Source organism: Macrotis lagotis, chromosome 4 (genome assembly GCF_037893015.1).
Source record: "Macrotis lagotis isolate mMagLag1 chromosome 4, bilby.v1.9.chrom.fasta, whole genome shotgun sequence".
NCBI classification, from domain to species: Eukaryota; Metazoa; Chordata; class Mammalia; order Peramelemorphia; family Peramelidae; genus Macrotis; species Macrotis lagotis.
Genome location: NC_133661.1, coordinates 117294137 through 117321102, shown reverse-complemented (window position 1 = coordinate 117321102; position 26966 = coordinate 117294137). Strand labels below are relative to the sequence as shown.

Genomic DNA, 26966 nt, shown 5'->3' with positions numbered 1-26966 from the left:
ATGTTGGCTATTATCCAAAGTAACTTTAAGGTTTGTTTTAACTCTATGATACTTTGAGTCTATGAAATGGTAAAACTACTATTGTTGTAAAATAAACAAGATAGAGTAGCAATTGTAAACCCCAAACTCCAAAAAAAGGAAAAGAAGAAACTCTTCAAGGAAAAGGAAAAGTTAAGAATCATAAACATAAGAAACACTGTACTTGATAAGGATGCTTTAGGAGTCAAATGCAGGACACCCTGAAGATTCTCAGATCAACTTCGTCAGCAATCACTTCATCTGAATCAGACAGTAGTACATTTACATCAGCCATTCCTTATAATATAAATCAGAAAACACCAACTGCTTAAGAATCTATTGTTATTTACAATTATATTCACAGAAGAAAATTAAATGACATTGTTAGGAAATAGGAAGGATGACATAATTCATGGATCTCCAAATCTCTTTGGATCTAATATTAGAAGCAGAAATCTAAGTAAAGGCAGCAGTGCTCTGCTTTTAATTAAATTATAATAAGATGGAAGTCTGATGTTAGAAAAATATTTTTGAAGATGAAATGATATATAGCTCCTCAGGTGCTTGATCCACAACTGCAGAGTGGGATTCTAACAAGATATACCATTGTTAGTATCTGACTGCTCTGGTTTCTCACCAGTTTTATAATTTTCTACTTTTTCCAGCATGTAGAAGAAATTAACTTGTGCTTGGAAATCAGGAAATACACTAACACAAAAAGTTACCTCAATTCAGACAAACTTCCAGTTTTCTGAAATCAAAGCTATTTCCAAAAATTAAGCATTACAAGTGTTGTTATTGATAGCTAAGAAAATGAAAGTGATATGCAAAGTCCCACATGGCAAAATGTTATATTAATAAATTTAGAGAGGTTATCCTCTATGTTTTTAATTCATTTTCTTAAAATTAAGAAAAGGGGCATTATGTATAGCTGCTCAACTTTTTAGAGAATATTAAGTTCAAAAAATAGAAGACATTCTTTGTTTTACTATAATATTGAAGCACTTTTTCAGTTCTTTAATTTTTACCAAATTCTCAAACTGAAGAACACTGAAAGACAGATACCTTAGAGCAGGGGTGTCAAACTCAAATAGAAATGGATCTCTGCAGAACACATAATGATTTAGAAAATCATAAATTAAGATTATGTTGTATTGTATTTTTATTTATTTTATTAAATATTTCACAATTACATTTCAATCTAGTTCTACCAAAATATTTACAGGCTCCATTTGCCAGAGGGCCCCAGCTTTTACCTCTATCTGAGAATAATTTCTAGGTTATTAGGTTCTAGGGCAGCTAGATGGTGCAGTGAATATAGTGCTGTGCCTGGTATATGGAAAACCTGAGTTCAAATACAGCCTCAGCCACTTAACTAATTGTATGACCCTAGACAAATCTCAACCGCTGTCTGCCTCAGTTTCCTCAATTGCAAAAATGGAGTTAATAACCACATGTGATTTGGAGAGTTATGGTGAGAGTCAAATTAGATAACATTTGTAAAGCAGTCGGTGTATGGCACTGGTAGGTGCTTAATAAATATCTATTCCCTTTCCTCTTAGAACTTGTTCTTATGCAGAAGAATCCAGAGCTGTTAAGAGAAGGAGGCTTTATTGCAAAGAATCAAAGAGTTGGAAGAGAGTTCAGAGTTTTCTAATCTAATTCAGCTATGAACAGAAATCTCCTTGTTGGGGAGTGATCCAAAAGTAATGATCCTGCCTCCAATTAAACAGTATTAGAGAACTCACAAGTTCTAGGGATCATCCCTTAGCTCTAAGCCTTGAAAAGTTTTTCCATTATATTCCATTGATATCTGCCTCTGATCAGATCTACAAATCTCTAAGAAAATCAATCTGCAAGCACTTACTAAGCACCTTCAAAGTGACAGGCAAAAATAACCCTTGGCCATAAATTGCTTACTCCTATTCTATGACACTACAGATTGGGGCCTAGAAAGAACTTTAGAAGGAAAGAAGGAATCTAATCCAGATTAAGGCCAGTGGTCATACAGGTAAGGAGGGGAACTAGAATTTGATCCAGATTCACAGATTTCCAGTCTAAAAATCTCTTCCCTCTGCAATTGGGATAAAAATTTAAATACCATCCTCAAACACCATCTTGATCAACTTTCACTTTCTGAATCCACACTTTCCTTAAATGAGACAACAGCAGTAACAAAAATAACACCATATTTTTACCCAGGCTTTCAAAATCCCTAACAATGTTTTCTAAATTCTTTCTGCTTCTAATATTTGCCCCTATGTAAATCACCTCCTATAAGGACTGAAAATTCTTTAGAGAGCCTTGGTCAAATCTGCGATGTCATGGAAACCATGTTTCATGTCAATCATACGTACATTTTGCCTTAGGAGTGTCACCAATTACCATGACTTTTCTGTCTTACATTTGGCCAGTAGAGTATGGCCTCAGTTTTGGTAGTATATATGAATTCTCATAATCACTCCTTGAAACAAGAAGCTAACCTCTTCAAAGGACCCATTTCCACACCTTCTATAGGAAGAAGCACATACATATGACATACCATCGAGAGTTCATTAATCCTTATTCTCTTCTTTCCGCGTTCTTTGAACCCTTCTTGAATTCTTCCAAGGTTCACACCAATCTTTTTAAACCTGGAAATCAGGTGTTCTTCCAGCCCTAGCAAATTCAAACCTGTGTTTTGTCACAAAGTAACTACTATAAGACATGAGCAGAATTGCAAATACAGAATATTCTCTGCAGAGCTAAGATTCCATATATTTTCTAGAAATAAGATTTTTCAGGCCCCTACTGTTCTTGATGCTAACTCGAGGTAGATTTTTCATGACTAATAACCAAATAGAAAGTAGTATTTTTTTGTGGCTGAAGTAAGTATTGGGGATGGGGAGGAGGTAGAGATGGGAAGTTCATTTTTGTTCAGTCCAAGAAAGGAAGTTCTCTCTAGTTCTTCAAACCAGGACTACAGAGAAAGCAACCTGTCCTGGAAACCAAGAAGCTTTTATGGCACTAGAAAGAAAGAAAAGAATTTATGTTCCAGGATAAGGCTACCACTACTTCTTGGTGACAGATGGGCAGGGGAAGAAGAGTACTGGACAGTTCTATCAACACCTCTAACCTTTCTGCCCTGAGGAAAATCTCTAATGATGCCCAAATCATTATGTCTATACTAATGGCCATGGGCAGACAGCTGGTGGTACAGAGCTAATCTGGAATTAGTTACCAAACTCATCTTCCTGAGTTCAAATATAAGACACTTAGTAGAACCTGGGCAAGTCACTTAAGCCTATTTACCTCAGTTTCCTCATCTAATAAATGAGCTTGAGAAAGAAATTGAAAATCATTCAAGTTTGCCAAGAAACCTCCACATGAAGATATGAGGAGTTCAACAAGACTGAACAATAATAAAAAATGGCCATGGCAATCACTGTGGACTTGTGAGGGAACTTTACCGTCTTTTTCAGGGTTTTTTTCTCAGATGTGAAAATACTTTTCAATTTCATTAGCTTTTTGATCTAAAATTAGAAAATGGGTTAATGTAAACAACAACTATTTTCTCAAAAAAAGGTTATATTGTCTTGCTAGAAAAGAGGAATGTTTGGGGTAATTTCAATTACAGTTATCATTAGTTCAATCTCACTACATTAAGCTACCATTTGAGGCTAACTTTTGTTTCCATTAATTTTAGGGAACTGGGAGATGGATTTATTCTTTTAGGTAAACAAAGGTACTCAAGGTGCTAAAGGAGACCCACATCTAAAAGGGATTAATGTACTTCTCTGGCAGCATAACTTTTTTGTGGATTGGATCTTCATAATTTTAAATGATTTTTACTCATCAGGTTGTTAATGAATTTTACTTATTAGTTTGTTATTTCCTAATCTGAAATGTAAAGGAGAACAGGTATCCAAAGATAAGAACATCTAACATGCACTTAATTATGCAAGTTCAAAGAGCACACTAACTAAAATTTCTAATCCCTTAAGACTTGGAAATAAGTGTTTGGTAGTAAGAAGTTGGTTGCCTTGTTAGTCTATAAATTCTAATACTTTCAGAATATAAAATTTTAATAGTCCTCTTTATTATTAAGTAAACAAATAGGAATATAGTTCATATCAATAATATGTCTAAATTTATTCTCACAGAAGAATATCAATAGCTGCCTAACTCATATAATGCAGTTTATGGAGTTGGGCTTCCATAAGTACAGTTCACAGCTTATCTATGCCTTTTCATCCTGTGCACTCTTTGATTATGTATTCACATAAATCCTCCATAAAATACAAACCCAAAGCACCATAGGACTTCTTGATCTTTTAATGGTATTCTGCACTCAAGCTAACCATCTGTTATTCTTTTTTCTTGCCACATGAGAGCCACTTTCCTTCCTGATTTACAGATTGAATTAATGTTTTTTGTGCTTCATTTATGTAAATCATCTTTAAGTAATATGGGCAGGCCACTTCTGTTCATATAAGATAGTTCTCTAAATATAGACAAAAATATATTCTTCCACTTGATCATTCAGATATTGTATTGTTCTATAATTAAAGTCACATAGAATCACCAGAAGGACAGTAATAGTAAAAGAGGGATTTTTATGTTATGGAATAACTTGAGAATAATAAAGTGCTAAATAATTTCCAAAATACAATCAAGGCTTTGCTCCTCCTTCTATTACTTTATGGAGCAACTCAGTGACCATCTGTAGTTCAAAATAGATACATGATCAACTAACTCAAAGAGCTCTACCTAAAACTGTAAAGTCATCTGAACAAGAGACGTGCTTTACCTATTTGATTTTTCCAGTGTAGATCATTGGGCTTCTCTCTTAAATGACTCGAGGTGAACAATAACAACACTAGCATTTGTAAAGCACTTTAGCTATATCATATTCTTTGATCCTCCAATAACGCTATCAAATAGCATCCCCATTTTACAAATAGGAAACTCATATCAAGGAGGCTGTGACATGACCTGGCTCACCCTCTGGGTACTAAAGGCTTGGTTCAGAACACTATCAACTGCAAAGGGAGATACCTGGAACACCTTATCTATGGGGCATTATTCTTCCATGTGCAATCTGTAGGACATCATCTGTCAGACTGCAGCAGTTAGTTTTGTGTTTTATGCCTTGATTAATATTAATAAGTCAGAGGGTCAGTGAGTAAAATCTTATTGCATCTACCAACAAATTTTGTACATTCTGAAAGGACCAACATGTTTTTTGCCTTCTTAGGAGCGCAAAATGCAATCTGTGGATCAAAGGTTAGGAAGGGGAGCTCTATTTTTTTTTAATCAACTAACAATAAGTATAATAAAATCTCGTAATTCCAAAAGATAATTACAAAATTTCTGAGTTGGAAAAGATCTAAATGACTGAACAGAAATCTCCTTTCCAACATTCCTGAAAAGTGGTCAAAGAGGCTTTAGTAGAAAATAACCAGTAACCAGGAATTCCCCCAGCAGACACAACAATGCACTTATGTAGCTCATTCCACTTTTGGATAATTCTAACCGATGGTAGTTTTCCTTTTATTAAGTACCTTGATGAACAACATTAAACTTCTGGGTCATATGACTAACCAATAGAGACCTGGGTATTTTCTCTTAATTCTAAGTCTCTCAAGTCTCTCCAAAACTGGAATTATGCATTGAGAGGTAAATCAATTTCAGCCTGTTTCCATAGTCTAAGACAACCAAACATCCTAAAGAAATGACAATTCAATCAACAGCTAAGGTTGCAAATAATCCTTAACTCCTAATTTGCACTCTCCTAACACTTCATTTCCCTACCACACACTTTGCTCAAATTAACCTCTGAGATTACCAAAAAACTCAACCCTACACCCTGTCCACATTTATACCCCACACCTCCCAGAACACCAGAATTCCAAATTCCAGAGACAGAAATTTGCTCAAGTTCTGATAGCGACTGGCATTCTTCTGTGCTTCTGGGCTGAAAAATGAGAAACAGAGGGATCTCCAAGAAAGAGCAAGGAACTATACAGCAGAATGTTACTGAGTGATCTACAAAAAAGAAATTAGAATTGTGAAAACAAAATTTATGCTTGAATACATGTTGCCAATTTCACCAAAGAAATAAAAGAAAGGATACTGAAAATTCATAGAAGTGAAGGACAGTCTAGAAGAAAAGAAACAAAAAGCAATAACATTAAAATAAAGCATGGTCTCTATACAAGCAAATGTAATCATCTTGAATACAGGATATGTAGGGAAAACTCTAGGATTGTAGATCTCCCAAGAGACATGTAAGGAAAGATGCTATACGTATCCAGAGAAAGAACTGATAAAAAAAAACAGGTATAGAATAAGTTAACACATATAGACTTATTTGTGTATATTTGGTAGCCATCTCTAGTGTGTGTGGGGGGGGAAGGGGGAATAATAGGAAATTTACATAATTTTATTGTATATTTAAAACTAACAGCATGTTGCACATAATAGATTTGCAATTTCATGTCCAATCTTTTTTTTTAATTATACTATGCTTTGGAAATTCTTGTTTTATTTCATAAATTAAAAATAAAATAAATTTCTAAAAAATATAAACAGCTACAAAATGAAGAGAAGTAGAATAACATTGCATGACATAAGATAATAAAGTAACAGTAATACTGTAACAGTGAAAGACTTAGCTACTCTAATCAATGCAATCATCTGTTATCTACCTTGGAAAAAAATCTGATGAAATCTGAGAGCAGACTGACACTTTTCATTTTCTTTATTTTTCTTGGTTTCTTCCTCAACATGGTTAACAGGGAAATGTTGGATAATATTTCCTATGTTATTTCTTGCCTTCTTCAATGAGTAGGAATGGGGGTAAAGGAAAAGAGAATTTGAAACAAACATTTTAAGATTTTGTATTTTTAAACACTTTTTAAATATACTGTAAACAACAGGAAAAAGGACCAGTAAGTGAATAAATATATGTGAAAGGAACTACAAATAGCACAAAACTATTCTGAACTCACCAAAACCTGCAGGAGGGCATGGAATAATGTATTCAAAAGCACAAGAGTGCTTGAGATGTAGCCCAAGGTTTTCTTTCCTGCAAATCTGAACCTAAATATAATTTTAATGGATATTCCATAAAAAAGAAGCCAAAAAAATTCTCATAAAGAAAATAAAACCTAAAAAAAAACTGTTTCTCAAACACAAGATAACTGAGATACAAGGGTAAATAAATAAATACAAAAACCAAGAACAACAACAACAACAATAAAATAACATCAGAAAGACTATTAGGAAATTTCTTTCTATGGGGGCAGCTAGCTGGCACAGTAGATAGAGCACTGGCCCTGGAGTCAGGTGGCCCTGAGTTCAGATCCAACATCAGACACTTGATACTTAGCTGTGTGACCTTGGGCAAGTCATTTAACCCTATTACCTTGCAAAAACAAAACAAATTTCTTTCTAAATACACATGAGACAAATGTAAAAGCAAAAAAAGAGTTAATGGTCTTGTGGTGTCTTCAGAAATATGACAGCTAAACAATACGGACATCTAGAAAGATAAAATTATACTAATAATTTAAAACAATATGGAATTTCTATAAAAACTGACCGTGTATAAGAAAATTAAAAAAAAAACACAAAAAGGCAGAAATAGTAGATGCATCTTTTATAGACCAAATTGCAACAAAAATAGTAATCAGTTCAGGGAGCACAAAAGACAAACCTAAATAAAGAATTAACAATGGAATTCTAAATAGCAAGTTATGAAAAAATTAATAATTAAATGAAAAATATAATGAAACAACATACCAAAATTTTTATGATGTTTCCAAAGTAAAGTATACGTTAACAAAATAAAAAAGAATTAACTGAAAATGCATTTTTTGAATAAGAAAGTCAACAAATAAGCAAATTCAAAACAAGCAAAAAGAGAACATATTGAAAATTAAATAAAAAATTGAATAGGAAACCAGACTATAGAAATAAGAAATAAAATTAGAAACTGATTCTTTGAAAAGATTAATAAAGTTATTCAACTCTTAGCCAATCAGACTGAAAAGGGCAGAAAATCAAATCAACAAAATACCACACAAGCAAAAAGAAATTACAATATCAGAATAAAAAGAATTAGCAGAACTTTTCATACAAAACTATATGAGATCAAAAGTAAGAATTAAAAATAGAATATCCTCAAAAAAAAAAGAAAATACCAAAACTAACAAGATTATATAGAGCTCTTAAATAATTCAATCTCAGAAAAGGAAACTATATGTAAAGCAAGTTTGAAAAGACAAAACTTCTGGTTCTGAACTCCTCTATCAACAACCAATCTAGTGTGGCAACCTATTCCACTCTGGATTGCTCTAATGGTTCAGAGATTTTACCTGATATCCAGACAAAATCTGCCTTGTAAATTGCTTCTTTCTACAAAAATATAACATTAGGAAAAAAAGAACTTTATTAAGAATGAACATTTCATTTCATAAGAATTAAGTTATAAATTTGAGATAGATTTCTAGGCAGTGATAATTTCAAGCTTAGCTTTTTTACAAAGACTTGAAAATGTGTAATCTTTATAATAGCAATAATTACTCTTCACTTCTAGCTCCAAAGAACTGAAGTTTCTTGGATAGTGGACAGGTGTAAGAGCCCTAACTCACATTTACTTTTCTGTTTGTGATGAACTGGTCAAAAGGGAAATTTAGGATCATACAGAGATGTGCTAGCCCCATGTATAGCTTTACACCTCTCCACTTTGGCTTACTGCAATCCCCGAGATTGTGTTAGGTTCACTTTCTTCAATTTGGATGGGAGGATCACCATAACCATAGGAGAGTATGAATAAACTCATTTAATATTTAAATTTGTACCAAGGAAAATGAATAGCATTAAAAGTATACTAGTGATAAACCTTGAATTTATATCTTCTGCATCCAGAAATTCCTTCATACTTTAAAATTTAATCATCTGCAATAACCTTGATTCTGCGCATGTTGGACTGCAGTAGACTTGGTAAGAGAAAAAGGGTTATACAGTCAAAGGCTAAAAAAAAAGTTTTTTTAATCCACAATACATAACACAGTGATTGATAGAAAGGAATTTAAGAAATACTACTACTAAAGAAAAGGCTGTTGGGTTAAAGTCAGACCCCAAGGACATAGTGTTTAAGGAGAAATGTCTTGCTTTTGAGTGGGAGTAAGAAAAAGTTTGGGGAGGAGAGCTGGAGTGGATAGAACACTGGAATCTAGAGTCAGATTGATCAGAGTTCAAATTTGACCTCAAAAACTTACTAGCTTATACCTTGGACAAGACACTTAACCTCTGCCTATATAAAACTAGCAAAGGCAATAGCAAATCACTTCAATATCTTTGCTACAAAAACCCAATGAGTATTATTAAAATGCTAAAAGACAAGAATACAAAAATGAACCTTTCAGGTTGGAAGGGCCTCTAGTTCCTAGGGCCCAAAAGAGTGGCCTGACTGAACTATTGAACAAGCTCAAAAGGGAAGAGTTAATACAGATCAATTGGAGATTGAATGTAGGGGTGTACCTAGCCCCATCTCTCTTCTCTAAACCCTAACTATTCTTCAAAGCCCAACTCAAATATTACCTTCATGAAATCTTCCCAAATCCTCCCTACAGCTTCCCAAATCTGCTTAAGAGTAATCTTTCTTGAACCTCTCATAGGTCTGGTTACAGCTTTCTCATATACTAATATATCTTAAAATATAGATATTTTTTGGAATATGCCAAAATCTTTGCCCTGAACTGTAAGCCCCTGAGAGAAAACTATGTCTTTTACATCTCTGTATCCTCCACATTACCAAGAATGGAACACTGTACAATTGAGGCACATTGCCTGGAAAGCATCACTCTCTCAACATAGGAACCATGGGGAGGCTAGGTGGCATAGTGGATAAAAGCACTGGCCTTGGAGTCAGGAGTACCTGGGTTCAAATCCAGTCTCAGACACTTAATAACATGAAAAATAATACAAAAAGACCAGTGAGTCATAACTGTTGAAAAATGCACTGCAGCAATGTCCCAAGTCCCCTTTAACATTTGGTGGCAGTTTTATAGATTAGGACTGAACTTTCTCTAATAAAAATTTATCAACAAGATCTGCCAAGCCAATAAACAGTTTAGTCAATAAAGGACTTCCAATAATTCATTATCACTTTGGGGGGGAAGTAATAAAGCCATCTTCTAGGGGTGAAAGTCACATGACAAAAATCTATGACTTCTAAATCTACCATTCTTCTGAAAGAGGCAGGACGTTGTCTCTAAAATGCAGGATCTTCCAACTGCAAGGATTGAAAAAAAAAACTCTTCGATTCACACAATCATTACTCAAATTAATAAACATTTATAAAGTACCTATTATGTGTCAGGCACTGTACTAAGCACTAGGGATATTTAAAAGAGGCAAAAAGAAAAATATAAAACTAACAAGATTATATACATAGAACTCTTAAATAATTCAATCTCAGAAAAGGAAATGGAAAAGGAAACTAGATGCAAAGAAAGTATGAAAAAAAAAACTTCCTGGTTCTGAATTCCTCTACTATCAACCAATCTAGTGAGGCAGTCTATCTAATGGGGGAGGCAACATGCAAACAAAAATAGACAAAGTGATATACATATATATAGATATACATATATGTATATCTATATATATATCTATATACACATACACACATGATAAATAGGAAACAGTTTAAAAAGGGAAGCACTGAGATAGGGAAGAGTTAGGGAAGATTTCTTGGGGCTTTTTGAAGCAAGAGGTATATTGATCTTTGTCCTTCAGCACCTCATGTGTTACAGGCCTTCTAAAAAACTGTCAAATTAAATTTAGATCTTTAGAAATCTATAATCATTTTTGCTATTAAATGCTGCAGTTCAAAACTCAGAAAATTATAGAAATTCAAAATAGAAAAGATGACAAGAGAGTAATTAATTCAACCCATTATTTTATAAAAAAAATTAAGGCTGAGGAAAGAGAAATGACAGAAGAATTCACAATGATAACATAAACTCAGTACACAAGATGTAGGGGGAACACATATACACATGAAAAACATTTTGTAGAGGATTTAAAATGACAAGCAAATTTTTAAATGAATAAATTATGACATTTTCTATCACTATAAATAGCAAAATGGATCTTATTTTATTTTTTGAGCAATTATTTGAAATAAAAGTTATCATATTTTTATTTATTTAATATCTTATTTATATCATAGTAGTCAGAAAACTCAGGTGGGTGTCAGAAGATCTAGGTTTGGGCCCACCTGTGACATATCATTGTTCTGTGAACCTGGATGAATCACTTAAATTTTTCTGTAATTCCCTAAGGCTCTAAGCTGTTCAGGTGCTGATCAACAATGGAAGAAGAATCTATTCAATTCACTACACTAATGAAATCACAAGACTGTCCCCTCATCCAAATTTAGATTTAAAAAAATATAAACATCATAATAAAGAAAGCCAGTTACTTAAATCAGTTTTCATAAAGTATGCAACAATACTATTAACTCCAGGAAATAAAATAATCATGGGGGTGGGGTAGCTAGGTGACATAGTACATAGAGCACCAGCCCTGGAGTCAGGAGGACCTGAGGTCAAATCTGGCCTCAGACACTTAATAATTGCCTGGCTGTGTGAGCCTGGGCAAGTCTCTTAGCCCCAATGCCTTAAATAAATAAAAATTTAAAAGAAGTAATCACAAAACAAGTTCAGCAAAAAGTTTCTACATTTTACCTATAAACTTTAAATTGCCATTTACTCCTTCCACCAAGAATCATAAAAGTATTCCTGGCTCACATGAATAAGCAAAATTCTTTTGAGGAAGAATGTTCTAACTTAAGTTAAGCCTCATGATATAATGAGAGTAAAGAACCAGAGACTTTCTCACCAAAAGCAAATAACTAAAAATTAATTTTATTTCAACCATAACAATACAACTTTTTTTTTCAGAAGACAAATAAAAGCACCATGGAAGAGCAAAAATCCAAAGTATTCCTTTTTCTCCTTCAATGCCAAGATCACTAGCCTGTTCGCATAGGAATCATTAAGGTTTGGACTCATTTGGTATCAGAGGTCAGACTACAACTAAGACACAGACAAGCTGGAGAGAATTGCAAAGAGCTTAGGAGAAGCCCTGGATCTTATAGGTTAAGGGGAAAGAGCATTGAATTTAAGGCAGAGGATCTAGTTCAAAAATCCTGATTGCTACTTCCTACTTGGATGATGTTGGACAAGTCACTTTCACTCCCTGATGTAATAATTGTTCAATCATTTTCAGTCATTTGGGGTTTTATTGACTGATACTAGAGTATATTGCCGTTTTCTTCTCCAGCTCATTTTACAGATGAGGAAGTTCAAATAGAGGTAAGTGACTTGCCAGGGCCAAACAGCTACTGGGTATTTGAGGTCAGATTTGAACTCATGAACATGAGAGTTATTCACTAAAATTGAGATTATAACCTGCCACTACTATGCAAGTACTCCAAAGAAATCAATAAAAGAGAAAAAGAAATATTTGCATAAAAAATCTATAATCGCATCTTTTCATAGCAAAGAACTAGAAATCAATTGAGTATTCATTACCTGAGGAACAGTTGAACAATTTATGAATTGTGATGGAAGATTACTGTGCTGTATAAAATGACATAATGGACAGATTCAGAGTTAAGTAAATAGAACCAGAATCATAATTTATATGATGATTACAGCATTGTAAAGAAAAACAACTCTGAGTCAGAAAATGTCATCAATGCAATGACTGATGATGAATCATAGTACCCATCCAACTGCTGGAAGAAATGTGATGGCCTAATGGTACAGAATGAGACATAAATTTTTAGACATGTTCAATATGAATTTGCTTTACTTTAATATGTTCATTTGTTACAAGAAAGAGTAGTGATAATAGCACCTCCCCTCAAAAAGAAAAGGAATGTCAACTGAGCATTTTAAAAGCATCACAAAGACAATAAAAGAAAGATTAGAAGAGGAAATAGATAAACAAGACAGTATTGGCAATAACTGCATTAAAATTTACCAAAATACATAATTTTAAATTAAGCAAATTCATTAAATATGCTTTTTTCTGTTCTTTGTGAATAGAAATGTTCGTGTTTCTTGATGTTTACAAAATTCATATTTTTACATCATTGAGGTAAACTGTTTCACCTATCAAATTCTTTCATTCTCTGTGATTATAATCCTCTGAAGTTATTACTGATCATATGTCACAGCAGTATCACAGCCAAAGTTTTCTTTATGCAAATGCATAATAATGTATGAAAACATATCACACATATGTTCAAAAATATTTATAACAACATCTTTTTTGTTGCAAGAAATAACTAAAAACAAAGTGGTCACCCAACAACTGAAGAATTACTGAACAAACTGTGTGTAATGGACTATTGTTACAATTATTACAGTATTATTACAAATAGCAAATATGTCATTTTAAAAGGAAAGAGGTGTCAGTGATTGATGATACAGACAAAAGAGAAAAAAGAAAGAAAAGAAAATTAGACATTAAAAATACACCAAAGGCAATGGTAAAGTTAAAAAAAACACAAATGATAATTTTATTACCATAATGCTAAATTCAATATTTCCTTTTGTCAGATAAACTACATATATAATAATAAACAAACAATTTCCTATTTTGTTTTTTGTTATACTAAAACATTGACATTTGTTGATTAAGTTCATTTAGGGGGTGGCTAGGTGGCGCAAGGGGTGACTAGGTGGTACAGGGGGCGGCTAGGTGGTGCAGTGGATAGAGCACCGGCCCTGGAGTAAGGAGTACCTGAATTCAAATCCGGCCTCAGACACTTAATAGTTACCTAGCTGTGTGGCCTTGGGCAAGCCACTTAACCCCATTTGCCTTGCAAAAAACTAAAAAAAAAGTTCATTTAAAAATTTTTTAATTAAAAAAAGGAGAAAATTATTCACCAAAAAACCCCCAAATATCCCAGGAACCAGATTCCCCATTGCATCCCTTCTTTTCATTGTCTGTCTTACTTTATTTCAGTGCTACTCCCTCACCACCTCACCCACTTCAGAAAGATCTCCTTTGAAATAATTATCCATAGTTCAACAAAAGAATCAGTCAGTTAGTCATACCAAAAAATATGAAGCCTATTCTTAATCTCTAATCTGGTCAACTCTGCAGTATGAGCACAAGTTTAGAGGTACCAATCCAAAATCCTAGACAAATTTATTTCTCTACCATTTTCTAAGTTTCCTGATTCTGTAAACTCTCGCACTTAATACTGACTTGCCACCCAGTCCTATCCTCCTGATCTTTGAATGAACATGTGAAGAAAATCTGGTTCAACTTCTGACCAGATTTTCATTAGTTCAGAAACAACTCTCTCTTGGTTCTCCTCTATGGAAATTGACTGCACCTGCTCAGGCTTCTTTGCAAGATCTTTATCCATGAGCATCTCCCAAGGCTGGACCTTCTTTATTCTGACCATTTTACTTAATCTCATTTCTCCCATGATTGTCACCTCCATGCAAATTATTCTAAAATCTATTTATCCAATCCTAACCTCTCACTCTTGACCTACAGGCTCACATCCCCAACTACCTGTGGACATCTCAGATTGAATGGTCAAAAGACATTTTAAAATTCAACATGTTCAATACTGAACTCATTATCTTGTCCTTCAAGCTCTCCTCTTTTCCTAACTTCCCTGTGAAGGGTAGCACCATCCTCCCAGTTACCCAAGCTCACAACTGAGGTGTCATCGTCAATTCCTTATTTCTCACATTCAATTAACTGCTTCACCATCTTTAGCTGTCAACTGTGCTAGCTTTCACCCTTGAGATGCAGTCCAAGATGATGGACAGCATTACTATTTAATGTAATATTTATATTTCTTAGTTAACAGGTTTAAAACTATTCTACCACTTTTCCTATGCTTCCATCTTTTTTATGTGTCATCGATAAAGTTTTATGGTTTGGGTCCTTAATACCATTTTTCTTATTTTGTATAGTGCATGGATATTTAGGAAGGCATTATGCCATAACAAAACTGACTATATTTAAGTTTTGATCACAGTGAGGATCCTCATGTTCTTTCTCATAGAATTAGTGACTGCCATATTTCAACCCTTAAGGAGTTGATATACCTAATCACAAGAACCATGTTCAAAGCTAACCTCTATCATTTATTAACTATGTGACTTTAGGTAGATTTGAATTAGAAGGAAACTTATAGGCAATTCTCTAAAATATTCCTAACAATCATCAGAATGCCACTTGAAGACTTCCATTATCCCTATACTCTGAGGCAATCTATTCTACCTTTTGAATAGTTCCAATTGCTATGAAGGTTTTTCTTCATGCAGGCTCTGCAACAACCACACTTTGTTCTTCATTCTGCCATCCTTAACATGGAAGAACCTAGTTTTTCCACGTATAAAATGGGCATAATATATTACCCATCTATCATCACAAAGTCAATATGAATCAAATGGAACAATATATGTAAACTACAAATCTTAAGGTGCTATATGCATATCAAATGTTAGTATCATCTAATAACTCTCAGACCCTCTTCAATTTCATTTTCTATTACTTAATACTTTCCTACCAAAACAATATGATATAAACCAAATTACCCAATTCCACAAGTTGGTCATGAGTGATAATATAAAAATCTTGTTAAAATAAGTCTACCAGGCTTATCACCACCATAGAAATAAAATGAATTAATCTGTCAGGATTTGTTCTTTGCAAAGCTTTGTTCATTCTTCTCTAATGCCACACTATCCTTATTCTGATGACATACTCTAAACACCTGTTCAGTTACTTTAACTTTAGCCCATTTGTGTTTTCAAAGAACTTGAAGTCTCCTGGGAAGCATAAATATACTAGCTTCACCTAAAATATGCACATCTGGCAATTCAAAAAGTTATCATCTGGTCCACATATTCTTAGTAGGAAATACCTTAATAATCTCTAGGCCATATATTGTTTTTCCTTGTTCAAATAAAATCAGAAATTTTTTTGTTGCTATTATTCAATTGCATGTAGGTTAACAAAGCTGAAAACTGGTCACGGTATATTCTTAAGAAAGAAAAGGGTTATAAACTCAGAACATATCTTCAAAATAAAAAGAATATTAATCATAGACATATTGAAAAGACATGACAAACTGTCTAGGCCAAGAATTAGTCTTTGAAACCAAAGAAAAATAGAAAATCAACAAGACAGAAAAATTACTAATTTTTTTTTTAAGAAAAAGGAGGGGAAGATAAAGCAAGAAAAATTAAAATAAAAACAAAGCTCAGTGAAGTAGAAAGAATCCAGACAGCTGAGTAGGCAATGTTTCCATAGTGAGGGACAGATATGCAATGAATAGCAGTTAGGATATGGAAATAGCACTGGCTTTGGAGTCAGAAAAACATAAGTTCATATCTGACCACTTGACTCTTACTAGCAGTGTGACTTTGGACAAGACACTTAACCCTGATTGCCTTACATTCAAGGCCATCTCTAGTTGTCCTGATTCATATCTGGCTACTAGATCCAGATGGCTCCAGAGGAGAAAGTGAGGTTGGTGACTTAACATGGTCCCCCACCCCCTTACTCATATCAAATTCTCATGCTTGTCATGGTATCACCTCCCTGATGTCATGGCTTTCTTAAAAAAATGAAGGACAAACATTATGAATGGCAAAAAAGCCAACTTTTACAGAAAATATGTCTCCTGGTTTCCCTCATTTTTCAACCAAATTAAATTTTTATAGTTCTGAATTATCTCAATAAATAATTAACATCAATGTAGGTGACAAAATGTAAATATTTTGTATTCATATATACATTACAGCTATATGACAAGTAATTTTGGTTTCAAATGTCTAGTGAGGATATTACTTGAAGTTCCCTAAGTCACTATGATAAATAAGAATTATAAACTCACTATTGTATATTTGTTTACAACACTATTATCCTTCTGTCCAAGGTTTTAGAAGTCAAATTTCTCCTTGACAAGTGAATTGTAGGTTATTTAAGAATGCATTCAGCATAAAACTTCCAATTAATAATGAAAATATCTTAAATTTTATAAAGTACTTTTCTTATTGAAGACAAAAATATCACAGGAAGAACAAAGAAATTCTATTCATCTACTACTTGATAAAACATTTTGGAGAGCTGAGGTGAGTTTGGAAGGAGGAGGAAAGACATAATCTTTATTTTCCTGGATACTAAGCAAAGACAAAGACAAAAATACTAGTTATCATATGGCCAGCAGCCTTGAATACCTGTAAATAAGCAAAATAAGCTCTCAGAACATGAACACAAATTGACTTGGAGAAGAATATGGTTGGTAAGTGAGGTGAATATCATATTTTTGGAAAAATGCAGGAAAAAATTCACCTACCAAGAGACCTCAGGTGTAGTCCAAGATTGTATGGATGGTTAGGAGGAGGAGGTGAAAATGATAGCCTGAGTTCAATCAGCATGCTGCTCTCTTTTCTGTCAAAGGGCCCCTTTTATGTTTCATGTTTTATGTTCTTGGGTTTCTAGAGTTATATAACCTTGATTCAAATTCTACCTTTTTCATTTATTATATGTTCGTGTATGTTTGGGCAATTCACTTTACTTTCTGGGACTATTCCTCAATTGATCTTTAAACTTCAGAATTATTGCATGAACTGATGCTGAGTGAAATGAGCAGAACCAGAACATTTTATAAACAGCAACATTGTGTGATGATCAGCCATGGTGTTCTTACTCCTCTCAGTAGTACAATAATCAAAAACAATTCTAAAGGACTTGTGATGGAAAAGACCATCTATATCCAGAGAAGGAACTACTGAGTGTAAATGTAGAACAATTTCAATTTTTACTAATTTCAATTTTTAAAATTTGTTTTATGTATTACATTTTTTCCCTCTCATGTTTTTTTTGACTTTTTGATTTGATTCTTCTTTCACAAAATGATTAATATGGATATATTTCAACACAGTTATACATGTATAATCTATATCAGATTGCTTTCTGTCAGGAAGAAGGGGAAAGGAAGAGGAGGGAGAAAAATGTGAAACTCAACTGATCTTTAAAATTCCTTCTAGCTGGGGCAATTAGGTGGATAGAGCACTGGCCTTGGAGTCAGGAGTACCTGAGTTCAAATCCATTCTCAGACATTTAATAATTACCTAGCTGTGTGGCCTTGGGCAAGCCACTTAACCCCATTTTCCTTGCAACCCCCCAAAAAAATTCCTTCTAGCTTCAAATTTATGATCCTATGATTCTATACTCTCTGAGTTACCTTCTGATGCTAGATCTATAAATGCATGTTTTGTTTATCTAATTTAGTCTGCTGACCTATTTTTTGCCTAATGTCAAATACTCTTGATAATTGCTATTTTTCAAAAAGAATTTGCTATTTGGTAATGCCAAACTTCCACTCATTTGTAACTAATTTTTTGTTATTTCACCTAATATATTTCACCTAATAATCTTTTACATATATATATATATATATATATATATATATTTCACCTAATATATTTCACCTAATAATCTTTTCGTACTTTCATATGAAATTTATTATTTTGCCTAATTCAACAAACTATAGCCTTAACAATTTAGATGGCATAGAATTAAATACACAGACTATTTTGTGTTGTATTTTTATTATATTGGTAGGACTCAAGAATGTTAACTAACTTTTCTTTTACTATGAAAATGGGGGGGGGCAGCAGCTAGGTGGTGCAGTAAGTAGAGCATCAGCCTTGGAGTCAGGAGTACCTGAATTCAAATCTGACCTCAGACACTTAATGATTACCTAGCTGTGGGGCCTTGGGCAAGCCATTTAACCCCATTGCCTTGAGAAATCTAAAAAAAGAAAAAGAAAAAGAAAAAAAGAAAACGGCAGGGGGAAATTCTCAACTTTATTTCTGCAAAAATTGCTTTGAAATTATATTAATTCCTGTGTTCCCTGCTATGTTTATATCAAGATACTTAATTTCATATTGAATTTGTTTCTTCTTCCTATTTAATTTTTTTAACCAATGAAAATAATCTTGTCTCCTACCTCTGATTTCCAACCCTCCTTTACCAATGGAAAAAACCTTTTTAAAAACATATATTGTCAAGCAAAATAAATTCTTTGTTTTTGGCCACATTCACAAAAAATGCCTTCATCTATACTCCAAGACAATTACCTTATCTCACAAGGTTGCTGTTAAAGATCATATAAGAAATTATTTGTAAAGTACTTAGTACAGTGCCTGGACATATAGTGGGTGCTTAATAAATACCTATTTCCTTCAGGAGATGGGTAGTAAGTTTATTAGTCCTCTGTAATCATCAGAAATGGTTTTGATTAGAGTACTAAAAATTTTCAAATTTATCATTACAATAATATTACTATTGTATAAATTTTCCCCTGGGCCTATGCAGTTCAATCTGCATCATTTAATGCAACTGTTCCTAGGTTTCCCAAATTTGCTTCCCAGAATGGCTGAACAATTACCTAGTTCTGTGAATGGTAAATTAATATATCTGTTTTCTCACAGCAGAATAACTTTGCTGATTTGCTTTTTTTGTCAACCTTGCCAAAATAAAAGATGTGAAACAAAATCTAAATAGCTTTAATCTGCATTTAATAAGTACAAGTTTAAAGCTTTTTGTCTTCATATAGTTTATTGATAATATTTTTCCTGTGAAAATGAATAGTCATTATCTTTTTAAAGACTATTTGAATATTTTAATGGCTCTTACAAATTTGAATTAATTCCTTATAAACCTCAAGTCTGAGACAGAGAATGTTCTCTTAACCAGAGAAACTCATTCAAATCCCCTCCCTAAGTTTCATGCTTCCCTTCTAATTTTAGCTGCATTTCTTTTGTATGTTTTTCTACCTTTTGGAACTTTCTTTTAACTAAAACTTGGGTTATTTCAGTTCTCTATTTCTTGTTCTGTTAACATAAGTAGTTTATTCATTTCTAAATATTCATTCACTTCATTTAAATTTGTTTTATTGGCACATAACTGAAAATTTCCAGTAATTTCTTTCATTTCTTCTTCATTGGTTGATTCACTTTTTCCATTTTTTGATACTGATAATTTAGTTTTCTCATACTAAATTAGCTAATGGTTTGTCTTTCTTACTAGCTCATAGTTTAATTTATTATTCAGTTTGATTTTTTGCTTTCAATTTTGTTAATTTCTTCTTTGTTTTTTAGGATCTTTATTTTGATGTTTAACTGGGGATTTATAATTTATCTAATTTTTAGTTTTTTAGTTGCACACTTAATCCACTGATCAGCTGTCTCTTTTATTGATGCATTTATTGATAAATTTCTCCTGAAAGGTCTATATATCAAGAATTTTGGCAGGTTGGCCCATTCTTGTCATTCTCTTTATTGAAATTATCAACTGTTTCTATGTTTTTTGACCAATTCATTTTTTAGAATTATGTCTGTAATTTTAAATAGCCCCTTGTCAAATGTAACTTTTTATTATATTGTGATATATTAAAATGTTTCAGTATTACCATTTTTCTACATTTGTTTGTGAGATTTTTGTGCCATAATACAAGCTTTGCAAAGGTACAAATAGAAAGCTGAGAAATATGCATACCCTTTTTCTAATAGCATTTAACCATATCCAGAGAGTTAGCATACCTAATTTTTCTAAAATTCTTGTCAGGTACATTTCTTTTTTTTTGATAGAATTTAAACATGTCTGCAAGGGATAAATTGAAGCTCTCTACAATTATAATCTTACTGTCTGATTTCTTCTTTTAACTCCCTCAAATTTTTCTTTGAGTATTTAGATGCTATGTTTGGTTACTGATATCAATTCATTGTTACTGATACCATTCACCAAAATATAATGTCCCTATTTATCTCCTTCAACTAGTTCTATTTTTACTGTTGTCTTGTCTGAGATCATGACTACTGCTCCTGAGTTTTTTTACTGCAGATGAAGCATGACAGATTCTGCTCCAGACCATTATTTTAACTTGCTGAAATTTATTATATTTTCATTGTATTTCTTTTAAAGAAATGGAGTTTTTTCTAATCCATTCTATTTCAAGCTGTTTTATGTCATTCCTTTGTCACTTTAGTGTTGTGTCTCCCTCCATCCCTTCTCTTAGACTTTTCCTTCTATTTATTTCCTACCCAATCTTTATAACAAAAATGATAAGAGAAAAGGTGTATGTTTAGCACCAGTGCTTTGAATTTGGTGCAACTGGCTTTTCACTACTGGTGACTCTTCTATTTTCCCTCATGTTCAATAACAGTTTTTTTTATCCTTTCTCTTAAACCCTTGTCAGAGACCAATTCTTAGCATTTTTTTTATTTAGGACTAATCTTTTCCTAGAGGAGCAAGGTGGTACAATGGATAGAATGCTGGACCTTAAGTCAGAAAGACTAATCTGTCTGAGTGCAAAGCTGACCTCAGACAATTAGTAGCTGTGTGACCCTGGGGAAGTCATTTTAGCTGTTTGGTTCAGTTTTTTAATCAGTAAAATGAACTGGTGAAGAAATGGCAAATCAGTGTGGTATCCTTTCCAAGAAAACCTCAAAAAGGGGGCAGCTAGGTTGCACAGTAGATAGAGCACCAGCACTGGAGTCAGGAAGACCCGAGTTCAAATCCAACCTCAGACACATAATAATTACCTGTGTGATCTTGGGAAAGTCACTTAATCCCACTGAACAAAAAATCTTTCCCTTAATCTACCTTTCTTCATATCTACCCCATTCCCTTCAGTTTTCCAGTAAATGTATTTTTGTACTCAATTCTGCATGGGTGTATTCTTTCCTTCTTTGACATCAGATGATGTTTAGGTTTAGGTGCTGCTCACTTCTCACCTCCATCCCTATCCTCCTTAGTATGGTCTCCTACTTTAACATCTTGATTATATGAGATCATTTTCCCTGATAATTTTCTCCACAAATTAGATACTTTCAAATTTTACAAAGGGTTTATAGCATAGTACCTAGCACAAAATAAGCACACAAGCAAAAAGCTTGTTTCCTTACTTCCTCCCATAACATTCCATTTCCCTTCCTTTCTATTCTTTTTTAGGGTCATCAAAAACACAACAAATATAACACATCCCACAAAAAAAATAAGTTCTCAACTCAAGGTATCCTGGAGGAACTACAGTAGGGACCAAATTACTACACAGGTGACACCATCCCTAAGCAGAAAGCCAGGGTTACCTAAAAGGAGGGAACAAACAGGCACATTAGGCAAAACCATAGGTAAGAGATAGGCCAGTGCCCAGATCTCAGTTCCAGCACAAAAAGCTGGGGACTATACTATCCATGCCCCAGGAACAGAGCATAAATCTCAACTATTAAAAATGATTTAAAATAAAACAAAGTACTAACCATAGGTAGCTATTGTTCTGATATTCACATAAAAATATCATCTCAGAAGAGGAAAGGAGTGATAAAATGCCTAATGTAAGGCCTCAAAGAAGTTTATGAATTGGTCTCAAATACAAAAAAAGATCTTGGAAGAACTCAAAAAAGATTTTAAATACCAAAGAAGAGGGGCAGCTAGGTAATGCAATGGATAGAGCACCAGCCCTGGAGTCAAGACCACCTGAGTTCAAGTCTGACCTCAGACACTTAATAATTACCTAGCTGTATGACCTTGGGCAAGTCACTTAACCCCATTGCCTTGCAGAAACAAACAGCAAAAGCAAAGAAGAGGGGGGAAAAGAAAAATGGAGAAAAGAAATAAAGCCATGCAGAAGAATTTTGAAAAATTGAAATCAACTACATTAAAAGTAATAATGATCAACTGTAAAAAGACTATAAGTCATCAAAAAGTAAAATTAACCAACTAGAAAAGGAAACACAAAAACTAACTGAAGAAAATAAACCCTAAAAATTAGATTAGACAAATGGAGACACCAAGATTCCATCAAACAAAACTAAAAATAGAAGGAAATGTAAAACACTTCATAAGGAAAAAAAACTGACCTGGAAAAAAATATAGCAGAGCTAATCTACAAATTACTGGCCTACATGAAAAAGCTCAATCAAAAAAGAGCCTGAAAATTATATTTTTCAGGAAATTATCATGGAAAAATGTCCTTATATCCTAAAAGAAAATGACAAAATGTGTTTGAAAAAAGCTACTGATCACCCCCAGAAAGAAATCCCACAATAAAAATTCCAAGAATTACTGTAATCAAAGTTCAGAATTTTCAGTTAAAGGACAAAATAATACAAGCAGTCAAAAAGAAGCAATTTAAAAACCAAGAATTCACAATCAGGATTATACAGGACTTATCAGCTTCAATATTAAAGGATCAAAGGGTCAGAAATATATGCCAGAGAGCAAACATGAAACCAGGAACTAACTACCCTGCAAAATTCACCATATTCTTTCAAGGAAAAGATGGATTTTCAAGGGAATAGAGGAATTTCAAAATAATCTGATAAAAAAAGACTAGAACTGAACAGAAAATTCTGTTTTTCAAATGTTTGTTCTTCATTTTCAAAGAAGACCATAGCATCAGGGGGTGATGCCATGACAAGTATGTGAACTGAATTTGAGTGAGGGGGTGTTTTGTTAAGTCACCAGACTCACTTTCTCCTCCAGAGTCATCTGGTCCAGTGATCATATATGAAACAGGATAACTGGAGATAGCCCTGGATGCAAGGCAGTCAAGGTTAAGTGACTTGTCAAAGATCACTTAGCTAGTTAGTGTCAAGTGTCTGAGGTTGGATTCAAACTCTGTCCTCCTGACTCCAATTCCTGGGTTCTATTCACTGCACCACCTAGAAGGTAAACAGAAAGGGGAAAGTCAATAACAATAAACTATATAGATAAAAGAAGTACTTAGAGAGAGGATATTGGTTATAGATTAATCATGAAAGTGATGATGCTGTAGTGATACTTTAGCTCATGAGAATTGAATATAGTTGAAAGGAGTGTACTTAGAGGGGATGGCTATAAATGGATCATGAAGTAGTTTTGCTTTACAGGACACTTTAGTTCATAAGATTTGTATTTCCACAGAAGATACTTGGAAAGAGAGGTGGTATAAATTGATTATAATTTGATGGTTCTTATAGCTCATGAGAATTATATTTCTAATGGGACAGTTGAGAGGAGTGTATTTGAATAGAGACTGTGGGTATGAAGTGATTATGAGGTAATGAGGCTTGAAAATCAGTCAAATAACCCTTAAAAATTGATAAGGGGGGCAGCTAGGTGGATGCAGTATATATAGCACTGGAACTGGAGTCAGGAGGACCTGAGTTCAAATCTGGTCTCAAACATTTAATAATTGCCTAGCTGTGTGACCCTGGACAAGTCACTTAACCTCAATGCCTTAAATTTTAAAAAAAGAAAAAATGAATATAAGGACAGATAAAAGGAGTAAATCTTGATAGAGGATGTAGGTACAAGACAAATTTCAAACAATCAACAGATGAAAAGAAGGATTACTAGGAGGAGAGGCTTTAGAGTATAAACGACACTACTAGAAGAGGCACAATGACCTATTATAATAGAAGAAAAGAAGAGAGAGGGATGAGCACTGAGTAAATCTTACTCTCCATAGATTTGACCCAAAGAGGGAATAACATTGTCCAATCTTACAGGGAAGTGGTGGGGGGAGGGGCAGGAGTAAGGGAAAGAAAAGGTAAGAAGGGACTGAAAAGGGAGAGTGAAAGTAAAAGTAAAGATAAAGAATTTAAAAAATTAAACAGGGGAAAGAGAAAAGGTCTGATAGAAAGAATGGCTGATGGAGAGGCAGCAGTCTGAAGCAAAACAATGGTGAGGAAAGAGAATAGTATAAAAAGAAGATAGCATGGAGGGAAATAAAGAGTTAGTAATCTTAACAGTAAAGGTGATAGAATGAACTCTCCCATAAAATAGAAGCAGATAGTAGAGTGAACTCCAACATGCTGTTTACAGAAAACACATTGGAAGCAAAGATCTGAAGCAAAAAAGGGAGGGGGTAGCAATACTGATCTCAAAGTAAGTAAAGGAAATGCATCTTCCTAAAAGGTACCATAGGCAATGAAGCAATATCAACATTAAACACATATGCACCAAGTGGTATAGCATCCAAATTTTTAGAGAAGAAAGTAAACATGTTACAGAGAGACATAGACAGCAAAACTACAATAGTGGGGGACCCACAACCTCCCTCTCTCAGAAGTAGATAAATCTAACCACAAAATAAGAAAGAAGAAGGTAAACAGAATTTTAGAGCATTTAGATATGATAGAACTATGGAGAAAACTGAATGGGGATCAAAAGGAATATTCTCTACAGTACATGGAACCTACACAAAAAATGGCCATATACTGGGTCATTAAAAAACTCACAATCAAATGCCAAAAAGCAGAAATATTAAATGCATCATTTTAGGATCGTGATGCAATAAAAATTTACATTAAAAAAGGTTAAGGAAAGATAAATTTAAAATTATTTGGAAACTAAATAGCTTAACTTTAAGAATAAGTGAACCAAACAACAAGTCACAGAACTAATCAACAATTTCATCCAAGACAATGACAACAATAAGACATCTTACAAGAACTTGTGGATTGCCGTCAAAGTAGTTTTTAGGGGAAATTTTATATCTCTATGCTTATATGAATAAAATAGAGAAAAATAAGATCAATGAATTGGGCATGTAACTAAAAAAAGATAGAAAAAGAACAAATTAAAAACCCCCAATTTAATAACAAATTAGAAATTCTGAAAATGAAAGGAGAAATTGAAAATATTAAAAGAAAACTATTGAGTAAAGAAAACTGAGTTGATTTTATATAAAAAATAAACTTATAATACATTAAACTTTTGGTTAATCTCATTAAAAACTGGACGAAAAGCAAGTTACCAGTATCAAAAATGAAAATGGTGACTACACCGCTGATGAGGAGGAAATTGAAGTAATTAATTCAGAACTGTTTTGCCTAACTGTATGCCAACAAATTTGACAATCTAAGTGAAATGAATATTTACAAAAATAAATGCTACCCAGATTAACAGAAGCTGAAATAAAATATTTAAATAACCACATTTAAGAAATTGAAAAAAAAATCAATAAAGTCCCTAAGAAAAAATCTCCAGGGTCAGATGAGTTTACAATTGAATTTTCCATTTCTATATAAACTATTTTTAAAAACAGGTAAAGAAGGAGTTCTGTCAAGTTTCTTTTATGACATCAATATGATGCTAATATCTAAACCAGGATGAGCCAAAACAGACAAAGAAAATTATAGACCAATCATCCTAATATTGATGCAAAAATTTTACATAAAATTTGAGCAAAGAGACTATAAGTTATTCCTAAATTAATATACCATGATCAGACAAGATTTAAACCAGGAATACAGGGATAATTCAATAATAGGAAAGCAATCAACATAATTGATCATATCATTAACAAAATTAACAAAAATCATATTATTTTCTCAATAGATGTTGAAAAAGTCTTTGACAAAATACAGCACCCATTCATATTAAAAACATCTAAGAGCTTAGGAATCAATGGAGTTTTCCTTAAAATGATTAGTATATCTAAAACCAACAGTAAGTATTGTATGTAATGAGGATAAACCCAACATTTCCAATAAAATAAGGGATGAAACAAGAATGCCCATCACCACTACTATTCAATATTATATTAGAAATGTGAACTATAAGAAAAAGAAAATGAAGGAATTGGAATAGGCAATGAGGAAACAAAACTTTCACTTTGTTGAAGATATGATGGTATACTTACAGAACCCTAAAAAAAATCAAATAAAAAAACTACTTGATACAATTAACAAATTTAGTAGGATATAAAATAAACCCAAACAAATAATCAGAATTTCAATATATGGCCAATAAAGCCCAAGAGCAAGAGACAGAAAGAGGAATTCCATTTAAAGTTAATTGTAGACAAAATAAAACACTTAGGAATCTACCAACCAAGGCAAATCCAGAAGCTA

At 33.2% G+C, this 26966-nt stretch overlaps 1 protein-coding gene across 7 annotated transcripts in view; it reads right to left on the bottom strand.

The window, feature by feature from the left end:
• SH3GL3 (SH3 domain containing GRB2 like 3, endophilin A3) overlaps positions 1-26966 on the bottom strand; it is a 161613-nt gene that overhangs the window by 94976 nt on the left and 39671 nt on the right. The window contains exon 1 of one of the 7 annotated variants that reach the window (XM_074233977.1): positions 23599-23631. The exons of 5 other annotated variants lie outside the window; for them this stretch is intronic. In XM_074233977.1, coding sequence (XP_074090078.1) covers positions 23599-23616 — 18 coding nt within the window. In that variant the 5' untranslated portion in view covers positions 23617-23631. Of the gene's footprint in view, positions 1-2560; positions 2691-23598; positions 23632-26966 lie in introns of those variants that run through there. One more of the 7 variants, XM_074233979.1, reaches the window with a different exon arrangement.